Source organism: Melospiza melodia, unplaced genomic scaffold (genome assembly GCF_035770615.1).
Source record: "Melospiza melodia melodia isolate bMelMel2 unplaced genomic scaffold, bMelMel2.pri scaffold_45, whole genome shotgun sequence".
NCBI lineage: Eukaryota > Metazoa > Chordata > Aves > Passeriformes > Passerellidae > Melospiza > Melospiza melodia.
In genome coordinates, this window is record NW_026948772.1 from 1,302,596 (window position 1) to 1,315,256 (window position 12,661).

At 47.7% G+C, this 12,661-nt stretch overlaps 1 protein-coding gene across 1 annotated transcript in view; it reads left to right on the top strand.

The window, feature by feature from the left end:
• Positions 1 to 8,544: 8,544 nt before the first annotated feature.
• LOC134434649 (zinc finger protein 883-like) overlaps positions 8,545 to 12,661 on the top strand; it is a 149,927-nt gene continuing 145,810 nt past the window's right edge. Inside the window, exon 1 of the mRNA XM_063183293.1 lies at positions 8,545 to 8,739. Within this exon, the coding sequence (XP_063039363.1) occupies positions 8,545 to 8,739 (195 nt within the window). The remainder of the gene's footprint in view (positions 8,740 to 12,661) is intronic.

Here is a 12,661-nt window from a genome sequence, read left to right on the forward strand (position 1 = left end):
GAGCAGCCAGAACGGCCACGGGTGTCTCAGCCCTAGCGACCCAGCACCAAGGACTGTCCCAGCTGCAACAGACCATTGATGACGACCTGCAAAGGATCGAGAAATCCATCTCCTTTCTAGAGAAGTCGGTCTCCTCACTCTCAGAAGTGGTCCTGCAGAACAGGCGAGGCCTGGACCTCCTGTTCATGCAGCAAGGGGGCCTGTGTGCCGCCTTGAAAGAGGAGTGTTGTTTCTATGCAGACCACACGGGAGTAGTGAGAAACTCCATGGCAGAACTCCGGAACAGACTGGCTCAGAGGCAGAAAGACAGCGAAGCCCAACAGAGCTGGTACGAGTCCTGGTTCAATCAATCACCTTGGCTAACCACTCTGATTTCTGCCCTGATAGGTCCATTGGCGATGCTGTTTCTAACAGTCACCTTCGGACCGTGCCTGCTGAACAAGCTGGTCTCGTTCGTTCAGAGCCGCCTGGAACGGACCAACATCCTGTTCGTAGGCCGACGACAGTTGCTGTGAATTCAACCAGGGAACTCAACCAAGGAACACTGCGAGTCACAAGATTCTCCAAGCTTGTCTGGCAAAAGCTTACTCAGGTTTCCCAAAACCCCTTTCCCTTGTCAAGTTACAACCTTATACCTCATTTTAGTACCTATGTATATGACTACCTCCTTCATTTGTAAAAAAGGGGGGGGAGATGTGGTAGATAGGGAAAGGCGCTGCGGAAGATCACGCGATGTCACGGAAAGCAAGGACCCTTTGTTCCTCTAAGATAAGAGATTACCCTAGGAATGTGGCCCCACTAACAGTAGTGCTAGTAACTTTCCATTCCTTACCCAGTACTTTTCCATTCCTTACTAACCATAGATAAGAAGGACAAACCCCCTTTTGACGTAGAGAACCCCTAAGACTATAAAACCCCACGAGAAGAAGTAATAAATGCTTTTTGACCGTCCACCATATTGGTGTCTGTGTGTGTCATTGGCCTGAGCGACCCTGGAGAGTTTGGGTCGCCGTGCTGATCCTCAGAACCAGGTCGCCTGCCTTGATCCAGAAGGCAACAACTGTTTTCACAGACCTTGTGTTCAACTGGCTGGTAGTTTTCTTTCCAAACAATTCATTGCTTAGAAGGTGTTTTGGTGTGTACATGCTAAGACTCACTCTTACTCAGGTGATTACATTTTTCCTTCATGGACGCTCATGGGACAGATTTCTTGTTTATTACAGATGCAAACAGTTTTCTTAGCACAATAGCTTGTTGTGCTAACTGCACTTATTCTTTTGACTTTTTCCATAGCAAGTTAGCTGGCTGCATGTAGAAGACGTAACAGGCCAGCTGGGAATTTAGCAGAGCAAGGCCTGATTTTAAAAGGCTTTTCTTTCCTAATCCCCCTACCTGTGTGCAACACATTGTGATTTTCTTTCAGAAATTAATGAAGAAAACACAGATTGCCTACTGAGATTATGCTGCTCTCTTCCAAATCAGCTCACTCCTCAGCAAAACCCTCAGACATATCCCCGACTCCCTCTCTCCCAGCAGCTCAGGCTGCTCCGGCCTCTGCCAGGGCTCTGCTGGGGCTCCAGCCTGGGCAAGGCCGGGCCCGCTCTCACCTCACAGGCGCTGACAGCTCTGCATCACAGGAGACCTTCCCGAGCACCCTCTCTGATCTTTCTGCTTTCTCACTTGAGCAAGGCTCTCCTCCAGCCAAAGAGATTATTGCATTTAGGGATCCAAATCCAAGTGGCAGGAACCCCAATGCTCTCCAGTCACAGCTGAAGGCCTGAACCTGCACAGGGTGTCTTGGCTGCCCCACTCCTCCTTTGGTTTTTCCCGCAAATGCCATTGCCCTTTCTGCCTCAACTAGAAATACCACAGCTGTGCCAAAACCAGCCAGTGGGTCATATTCCAAAGGCAGTGTGATCTGGAGAGGATGAATGAAAAAGAGCCTTCCTCACTTGTGAAACCATACAAAAGAAGCCATAGGTGTGACTTAGCACCAATAAAAAACAACTGGTAATTCAGAAGTAAATGCTGAATTTTCTGAAGGGGTCAGAAGGAGGAGAATCTTCCAAATGAATTGATGTTTCAGAAACTTCATTTAATTACAACCCTAATCTATAATCCTATGGTACAAAACTCTTCCAACAACCCTACTCTACAATCCTACTCTAAATTGGTAACAGAGATAACATCTTGACATGACTGCTATGTTCTCGTCTCCTAGGGTTAGGGTTAAGCTTTGGGTTTGGGTTAGCATTTAAGGTTAGGGTTAGGGTTTAGGGTTAGGGTTCTTCTTCACTGAGCTGATGAGTGGCACCAGGATGAATGCTGGCTTGGCTGAAGTTTTGTAGATGTTTGTTGAGCACTTATCAATGCCACAGTGTCATAGTGTCATGGTTTGACACTGGTGCAATGACAGTGCCATCATGAAAATACCTTTCTGCTGTGAGATGTGACTAGGAATAAGCAAAGCAGGCTCTCACTTAGAAATAAAGAAAATTTTATTAACTAAACTACAACTCTAAATAACAAGAAACACACAGGGAAAATGAAAACTTTCTAAAAACATTTCCTCCTCCCCCCACTAAATTCCAATACATCTATCCCCCAGATCAGCAACTCTTAGTCTATCACCACTTTTTAGATAATGAATTCTCAATTCATCAAGAGGAGAGGAGTCTTTCTTGTGCTATAGGTTTCTTTCGGAAACACTGTTGAAACTTCGTGTGTTCTCATGTCACTCGTGGCACCGCTTAGAGTACATCTGCTGTCGTGACCTCCTCTTTATATGCTTAGTGCTCTCACCACTGCACATGGACTAGAACTGCATCTAGGGTTGTCTTTCCAAGGATGCTTTGTCTCACTCCAAAAAGAGCACAGTCTCACCTTTGGGACACCTGTCTTCCCCAGATTTCACCCCCTGGGGCCGAGGGATACCAACACTGAACCCTCTTGGCTCTGAGCCATTGCCTCCCCCTGGATGCAGTCTCTGTGTCACAAGACTCTTGGTTCTGTCTATGACTATAACAAGAAGACTTCAGCTAAGCCACTCCATCATCTCTTCCCACTTAAGATTTTTCTCTCTCTCTTCTGCATCTTTCACTTGCCCAGACCTTCACACTTGCAAATTTCCTTCTTCCATTTCATCTCTATCTCTCTTTTAGGAAAAGTTAATGTTCTGCAATGTTTTCATTGTCCAAAAAAGGGTTAAAAACTCGGGCTCCGACTACCTGGAGATTCTCACAACACGGACACCTTCTTGCTGCAAGCCTCCTTCTCTGCGGGCCGGGCTGTGCTGCCAGCACATGATATCAAATTTCAAGGTGGCACAAGCTCGCACTCTCTCTTTCTGTTGGGGGGGGGCGGCCTGCCCGATGCTTCCTGGTGCTTCTCCCATCCTTCCATGCCGGGGCCTCTTCACCTCCCATCTCTGTCCAAAGCCCAGCCTACCTCACCCAGCCATATGGCTGCCCCTCTCCCGCCCAGCAGCAGCAGCTGGACAGAGGAGAAATCCGAACTCTTTCCCCGATGAAAACCAAGAGAAGTTCCCATGGGAGTGCTCTGTTTTTTAACCCCTGTGTTCGCAGAGGTGTATGCATTGTCCCCAGGTGCCAATATTAAAATCTGAACACCTATTGGTGACCACAGCATATCCCTGAAAGCCTTCTTCCTCTCAAACCACTACGCACAGCCAGCTCTGTGATGTCACAACCCCCTCAGTGATGCCACCAGATCCTCTCTGTGATGTCATACTGCCACTCTGTAATGTCACAGCACACACTTTGGCCTCACAGCCAGCTCTATGATGTCACACAGCCATGCCATGATGTCACAGCCTGCACTGACATGTCAGAGAATCCCCTCTATGATGGTGTGTAGTAAACCCCTCAGGTTTAGCCAGGGCCCCTTGGAGAATAGAATGCTGACACAGCGGCAAAGAAGTTTCCTGAATCCAGGGACATCCGCCTTGTACCTTATCCCTATAGCCATGAAAGGCAATATGTTGTTAACCCTACTATTGGTCACTTATGGTCACTCTAACACCTTTGCCATTGGTCAGGATTGGATCCGGGCCAAGGGTATAAAAGTAGCATACTCTACCCTTACTAACTCGGAAGAAGAAGAGCTGAGACCCTTCACGGACCCTCCAATAAAGCCATACTCGTAGAACAGCCAGCTTCTTCTGCTTCTCCTCTCTCTACCGTCTGCTGGAGCCTTAGGCCAAGGGAAAAGCTACCTAGCAAGCAAAGAGCTTGAAATCATAAGAGCTGCCTAATCACTAAGAGCTGGATATTCCCTGCTTGCTAGGGCTGTCCCGTGGCTTGGTCTGAGAGCGAGCTGGCTTCTAGCACCCAGTCCCCTTGGGGACTGAACTCTGGAGCTGTAACAGCTTGCCTAGGATAAGACCAAGCAAGGCTCATTTAAGTGGCGGCCCAAACGTGTCGTCGGACCCTGGCCCCCAGGAGCGAAGCGTCACCGGAGCATCGGAGCCTTTCAGGGCCTCCTGTTATTGCCTGTTCGGGAAGCCTCTCCTTCTGTGAAAGGACTTTTCGTTTTAGAAAATCGTCTCTGCGGAAGGCTCAATTTGACCCTCAAGAAACATCTGGACGAGATAAAGTCTGAGGAGAATTGAGAAGCAGACACCCTTCCACAGACCGCTGACCCCAAAGGACGTAAGTATTAAGATTGCGTGCATACCTTTGGGTGCTCTAAAAACCTTTTTCTTTTTTTTTTTTTTTTCTTTTTTTTCTTGTTTTTCTGTTGAAAGGGCTTGAAAAATCATGGGTACTTTTTTAAGCACCCTAAGACTAACAACACGTGAGAGAGAGTTATATTTAACCATTGTAGAAACCTTATCTGTTAACAATTTCACTTTTTCTATAGTCTGTCAAAAAAGACTTTTAAAAAATTTGTATCTTGGATTGTGCTGAATTTCCCTGAAACTGATAAGACCACAATTACTGAATATTCCTTTTGGGATGCAGTTGGAAACACCATTTGTATGTCTCAAACAAAACAGGACTTTTCTGTTACTGACTTCTTACCTTTATTTCATACAATAACAAAAACGATTGAAAAATCGAACTCTGAAAAAAGTTATTAACTAACAGATCTTTCCTCTTCATATGCTAATTGTACTCATAAGATAACAGAAGAATGTGCCTTGCAGGCCAGAGAGTCGCTGGCCCCTGCAGTGCTTCCTGCAGATCCCATTTCGCACATTTCGCAGGCAGAAGTCAAGCAGCACCCCCCCCCCCCCCCCACATTCCCCCCCCTCGCGGTACCCTCGCTGCCCAACTCCCCGCTTCCTGCAGCCCCCCATCTCCCCGGCCCCGCTTCCTTCCCGTGTCCGGCCCCGGGGGCCCCGTTCCCTGTCCCTGCCGCCGTACCTTCCGCTGCGACCACCCCTCCCTGTGCGCCGCTCTACCCCCTCCTCCCTCCTCCCGCGCCCGTGCTGCCGTTGCCGCCTCCCGCCGCCGCGATTCCGGTCCCCCCTACCCCCGCGCCGCCGTTCACCTGCCCCCGCTTCTCCGTCGCGGTATCCCCCGCTCCCGCTGCTGCCCCCGCCCTGCCCCCCGCTCCCCCCGCCGCGCCTGCCGCGTTCCCCGGTCCCGTTATCGCCGCCACCCCACCCAACCCTGCGCTGCTCCCCCCCGCCCCCGCGACCGCCCTCCCCGCCGTCACCGCCCCCGCTCCCGCCCCCGCCGAGACCGCCCCGGCCCTCCCGACCCCTCCCGCCGCTTTCCCGAGCCATGCCCTCACCCTGTCCTCCTGCGCCGAGCCGCACACATGTGCAGTAACACCAACTCACCCTATACCTGTACTACCCCAAACCAGTGGCATTGCTTGCGTACCCCCAAACCCCCAGGCGTGCATCCACAGCCCCCATACCCCCCCTGCCCCCACCCGTCCCTCCAACCCCTGACCCAACCCTCCTGCCACCCGAACGGATCAGAGACCACCTGTGGCGTCACCCCCCCACCCAATCCGGTCCCTGCTGTGCTGCCACCCCTCATCCAATAGCGCCAACTTCTGACCAGTCACTGAAAACCATGAAAAATGCTTCTAAACGAAAAAAAAAAGGAATTCACGGGTAGCATATCCCTCACAGCATTCCTCAGACAATGAGAGCTCTTCTGATGAATCTGATTTTGATGCGATTAATATAGACCTGTGGGCTCTTATTAAGATAGAAGCTACAAAGTCTGGGAACTGGGACCTAGCACAGAAAATCACAGCCTTTCCAGTTGAATATAAGCAAGGAAGGAATGGTGGAGAATCTAATGTCAAGACATGGAAACCAATTTCTAATAAGCAACTCGTACAATTGAGAAATATAGCCAAGGAACATGGACGTAGTTCACATACCTTTAGAAATTTCCTAGAAGCCATGTTCTCTGCACATGTCTTGCTTCCTCACAATGTAAAAAATATTTCACAATGCCTTCTGTCACCGGCAGAATATTTGTTATGGGATAGGCATTGGAAGAAACACTTAAAAACGTTATCAGATTCATATACTGCCGATGCTACTAAGACCAACTTCACAGTTGAACAATTGGCCGGTGAAGGAGACTTTCAAACGCCAGCAGAACAAATGGAAACTGAATAAAGAAGCGCTGCAGGATGTAGCAATCGCAGCAAAAACCTCCTAGCTTCTTATGCAGGATGAGTCAATGCCAACAATGCATTTTTCTACTATAAAACAAGGCATTGAAGAAAACTTTATTTATAAAGTTTGTGGACAGACATAGAGATGCTTTGGAGAAACAAATAGAGAGTACTGAGGCAAGAAAGGAACTCTTATGTAAGCTTGCTTTCAGCAACTCAAATGAGAAATGTAAGGCCATTTTGAAGTCTTTACCCGTGGATACAGACCTCACTATAGAGCAAATGCTAGAATGCTGTACACGTCACATGTGCACTGAAAATACAGTGGCCCAAGCAGTTGCTAAGGGTATTGCTGAGGGAGTTTCTGGTGCATATGCAGTCATAACCTCTAAAGAACAAGCTAAATGCTATCACTGTGGAGAGCTAGGACATTATATAAAGGACTGCCTGGAGAGAACACCCCCCCGATACCATCGGAATTATAATCAAAGACCCCAACATCAGCAACGCTATCAATCGCGTCCTTTAAACTCCTTGAGGTGCCCGTTCAACCTTCGGGCACAGAATGCAAATCAAAGGCCACCAAGACCCAATCATGCACATACCCAGGCTGCTCCAGACCCAAAGGAGAAGCCCCAACCCACGGGACAACCCAGATGGGTACCCGCTGGCAACTGGTAACTGCTTTGTCCATTGACTTTAATGATAAGAATGTTCACCATGTTCCTACAGGAAAATATAGACCTAAAGGGAGTTCTTCAGACATTTTAATTGTGGGTGATTCTGTTAATACTTTGAAGGAAATCTTCATTGTTCCGGAAGTGCTGACAGTGCAGCCGGGACAAGACATCCTTGTGCAGGTATACTGCATAGACTTACCATTTTTTCTTTCTAAGGGAACTCCAATAGCTCAGGCATTTTTACTCCCAAAGAATCACAGGGAACAGATTCCTCTCAACCCTGTAGCTATGTGGGCACAAGTCATGAGACCATCCAAGCCTACCATTGAGTGTGGCCTTTCGCACAAAGGAGAGAAGACCCACCTTTGCTCCCTTTCAGGTTGTGATTTTGAATGCATATATTTGCCAATAACCCTTAAAGACTTTGAGGATTTGATCAAGACCAATGCGAGTCTACAGTTTGCTCTGGACAGTTATACAGGTCAAACTTCATCAAACATCCCAGAACACAAGCTTTTCAACCAGAATGAAACTTTTCATTTGATTCCAAAACGAATCCAAAGTAGAAATCTTCTCAAGGCTCTAACTCTATTTACAGATGGCTCAGGGTCATCCCACAAGTCGGTGATTACTTGGAGAGACCCCCAAACACAAGAATGGCAATCTGATGTACAGACAGTAGAAGGATCGCCACAGATCGCAGAATTAGCAGCTCTCATCAGAGCCTTTGAAAAATTTAAAAACGAGCCTTTCAATCTGGTCACAGATTTAGCTTATGTTGCGGGAATAGCTATGAGAGCAGAACATGCTCTTCTCAAAGAGGTATCTAACCCAAAGTTATACCACCTGCTCTCTAAATTAATACAATTGATATCCCACAGAAAACAACCTTATCACATAATGCATGTGAGGTCTCACACGGACCTCCCAGGTGTTGTTGCAGAAGGCAACAGGAAAGCAGATGCATTAGCAATGGCAGCAGAAACTGCTAATGTTCCTAACATCTTTGCTCAGGCAAAGCTGTCACACGCGTTCTTTCATCAAAATGTACCTGCCCTTATGAGAATGTTTAAGCTCTCAAAGGATCAGGCAAAAGCTATCGTGGCTACCTGTCCAAACTGTCAAAACTACCAGATACCATCAATGGGTATGGGAGTCAATCCCCGAGGTCTGAATAGCTGTCAGCTGTGGCAGACAGATGTAACTCACTATGCACCCTTTTGGAAGGTCAAAGTACGTGCATGTTTCGGTCGACATGTTCTCAGGAGCAGTGTTTGCATCATCACATGCAGGAGAAAAGACCATGCACACAATAAAACACTTCCTCCTCGCTTTTGCCACCCTGGGTGTACCAAAGGAGATTAAAACAGATAGTGGGCCAGCTTATACCTCCCACAAGTTGAAGGAGTTCTTCAATGAATGGGGCATAGCACACAAGATGGGCATACCTGTAAACCCCAAAAGAGTCCTCGAGCAACAGAACAGGGACACGAAAATCAGATCTCCAGTGGAGAGACTTTGCAAGGCTCTCTATGTCATCAACTTCCTGAACTGCACAGTGTCAGAGCCTGACCCACCAATACTTCACCACTTTGCGAATACCACACAAGCAAAGCTCACAGAGAAACCACCTGTGCTCGTGAAAGACCCTGAAACACACCAAATTTCAGGGCCTTATCAGTTGATTACCTGGGGAAGAGGTTATGCATGCGTGCTACTACCATCAGGTCTAAGGTGGTACCCAGGAAAATACGTAAAAACCATACTTAGGCACAGCGAACACTACTACAGACGAGGACAAGAACTCTCCTGAGGCAAACACAAGACCACCTCAAAACCAAACCAGCTCAGCCTGGAGACGAAGGCGTCGTCGAACACCCACAAACACAAGAACAGACCGCCCCATTACAAGGCAGCAGACAAAACAGAAAGTTAAATAACAGTCTGCTGTAATAGGCCACAGATAGCCTTAACAAAAAAGTGTTCTCTGAATTATGTGTTATTACCCTGTGTGTTGTATTGTAAAAAGCCTTATTATTCCCTTTCCCTAACCTTAAAACCTCATAACCTTCTACCCGGTCCTCTTCCCATAGTGCAGCTTAGAAATTAAAAGAAAAAGTGGGGGGAGGAGAGGAACACAGAAAAGAACAAGGCAGAAATCTCTCTCATCATAAAGATAACAAATTGTGCTTATATTCCCTATCAGAAGCCCTAATCCTGCCCAAAGATGAAAAATATCTCCGGTGCTGTCCTCACCGCTGCCTGGATGCTCTACACCGTACCGCGTGCCTTCGGCTGGATTAGTCCACAGCCCAGCCATAATGTTTGGGTAACCTCAGCAAAAACATTAAAACAAGACAACATGTGCTTGTCTATGGGAAGCATTGATAATCCACTTTCTACATGTCTAGTAGGAATTCCCTTTATAGCAGACGATTGGCCTTTCCAGAACTCAGAGGTTCTCTGCACCACAGGTAAGAGACCCAATGGGGCTGATGCTTGGGATGAGTGGACAAAAATTCTGCCAGATGCTCGAGAGGAACCCCAAGAATTGGATCTATTGGGATCCTCCAAGGCCACATATTGTGTCAAATTTTACTTGAGGCGTCCGAAAAATGATTGGCCAGAAATTGACCAACACAAAAACACATATCGAAAAGATGTACCACCAGTTAACAAAGCCTATAACCCTCATGATTGGTGCAATTACACAGCTCGTGTAATTTCTGTGTCCTCTCTCCATCCCAAAGTACTACCCAAGGGAATGTTTCTCATCTGTGGTGATAGAGTATGGGCAGGGATCCCCTCCCAACTCCAGGGAGGTCCCTGTACTCTGGGAAAACTTTCTACCCTTACTCCAAATATCACCCTGTTACATAATTGGAAAAAAGAAAGAGAATCAAAACGTGAAAAAAGGTCCTACACTGAATTCGATGAAAATTGTGATCCGAGATTATATGATTGGAACAGACCAAAAAAGATTGCTGTCTCTCTGTTTTTACCCTGGGTAGCTGCAGCTAAAGCCCTCGGTGAAATCAATCACCTTGGGTGCTGGCTCAGTAAACAAGCTAATGCCACATCAGCAGCCTTAAGTGATCTCTTAAAGGAAGAAGAAACCACAAGACAAGCTTCATTCCAAAACCGAGCAGCAATCAACTTCCTGCTGCTTGCCCACGGACATGGATGTGAGGACATGAAGGAATGTGCTGCTTCAACCTCTCTTTGTGTTCGGAGTCCGTCCATGCGAACATCCAGAAACTGAAAGATCTCGTGAAGGACTTGAAAGTAGAAAGAAACCCAGATTGTGTCAATGAACTTTTCGGGCAATAGGGACTAACAGGATGGGCTGCATCTTTAGTTAAGGGATTGTTGTTGATTCTCCTTGTAATTTTTACTGTGTTAGCTATGTTCTTGTGTCTTGTTCACTGTTTCAAAAGAACTCTCGCGAATGCATTTTTTGTAAAACAGAAAGTGGAGTTGTAGTAAACCCCTCAGGTTTAGCCAGGGCCCCTTGGAGAATAGAATGCTGACACAGCGGCAAAGAAGTTTCCTGTCTCCAGGGACATCCACCTTGTACCTTATCCCTATAGCCATGTAAGGCAATATGTTGTTAACCCTACTATTGGTCACTTATGGTCACTCTAACACCTTTGCCATTGGTCAGGATTGGATCCGGGCCAAGGGTATAAAAGCAGCATACTCTACCCCTACTAACTCGGAAGAAGAAGAGCTGAGACCCTTCACGGACCCTCCAATAAAGCCATACTCGTAGAACAGCCAGCGTCTTCTGCTTCTCCTCTCTCTACCGTCTGCTGGAGCCTTAGGCCAAGGGAAAAGCTACCTAGCAAGCAAAGAGCTTGAAATCATAAGAGCTGCCTAATCACTAAGAGCTATATATTCCCTGCTTGCTAGGGCTGTCCCGCGGCCTTGGTCTGAGAGCGAGCTGGCTTCTAGCACCCAGTCCCCTTGGAGACTGAGCTCTGGAGCTGTAACAGCTTGCATAGGATAAGAGCAAGCAAGGCTCATTTAGGTGGAAGCCCTATCAGCCATGGGTTCCTGGAGAAGCGGGATGGTTCTTTCTCATAGGAAAGAGAGAACAGAGCCTTCCACAGTGCTTTGGGGACAGGTGAGACGTGACCCTTGTGAAACCATTACCAGCCAGACTTGTTCTGGCAATATTCCCATGCGAACAATCCCTGTATATATGGAAATTTTGAGGTGAAATCCCAATTCTGGCCAGGGGTGCCCGGAGAAGAAGGAGAGATCTTTTCCATAGGAAGGAAAGCATGGAGCCCCAGTGCTTCAGTAGCAGATGAGGAGAGACCCTCAACATGCCAAGGTCATCTGGACCAGTGTAGGGGACCCTGGGAGGCCAAACCAGCCAGATCTGTTCTGTGTTCCCTTGGTTTTGTGGGGCCCCATAGTGTCACAATGGTGCCTTCGATCAATGAGGTCCAACAGTGACATAATTGTGACTTGTTTCCATGGGGTCCAGCAGTAACACAATGGACCCTTTGGTTTGATGGGGTCCAACAATGTCACAATGGCCCCTAGGTTCCATAAGGCCCCACAGTTTCACGATGGTCCCAATGATTCCATGAGGCCTTGCAGTGTCACAATGGCCTCCATGGTTCCATGTGCCCCACAATGTCACGCGACTCCTCTATTACATGAGGCCTGCAATGTCACAATGGACTTTTGGACCCTGGGGGTTTGCAGTGTCACAATGATCTCCTTTGTCTCCACAGTGTCACAATGGACCATTGATTACAGGAGGCCACTCAGTGTCACTCTGGATCTTTGGTTCCACACATCCCTGCAGGGTCACAATGAACCCTGGGTTCAATGGAGTTCCACAATGTCAAAATGGCCCCTTGGTTCCATGCAGCCCTGCAGTGTCACAATGGTCTCTTTTGGTTTCCCAGTGTCACAATGGACCACTGATGTCATGAGGCCCTGCAATGTCACAATAGACCTTTGTTTCCATGCAGTCCTGCAGTGTCACAAAGGCCTCTTGGTTTCACGAGGCCCCAGAGTATCTCAATGATCCTCTTGGTTCTGTGGGGACCCCCAGGGCCACAATGGTCTCACTGGTTCCATGCAGCCTCACAGTGTCACAATGCTTTGCTTATTCCATGGATCCTCTTAGTGTCAAAATGGTCTCCATGCTTCCATGAGTCCCCTCAGTGTCACAATGGTCTCCACGACTCCATGGTGCCCTTTAGTGTCACAACGGTCTCCTTGGTTCTATGAGGCTGTGAAGTGTCTTAATGGTGTCTCCATGATTCCATGAGGCCCTGCAATGTCACAATAGACCTTTGGCTCTATTGAATCTTGCAGTGTCACAATGGCCTCTTGGTTCCAAGACACGC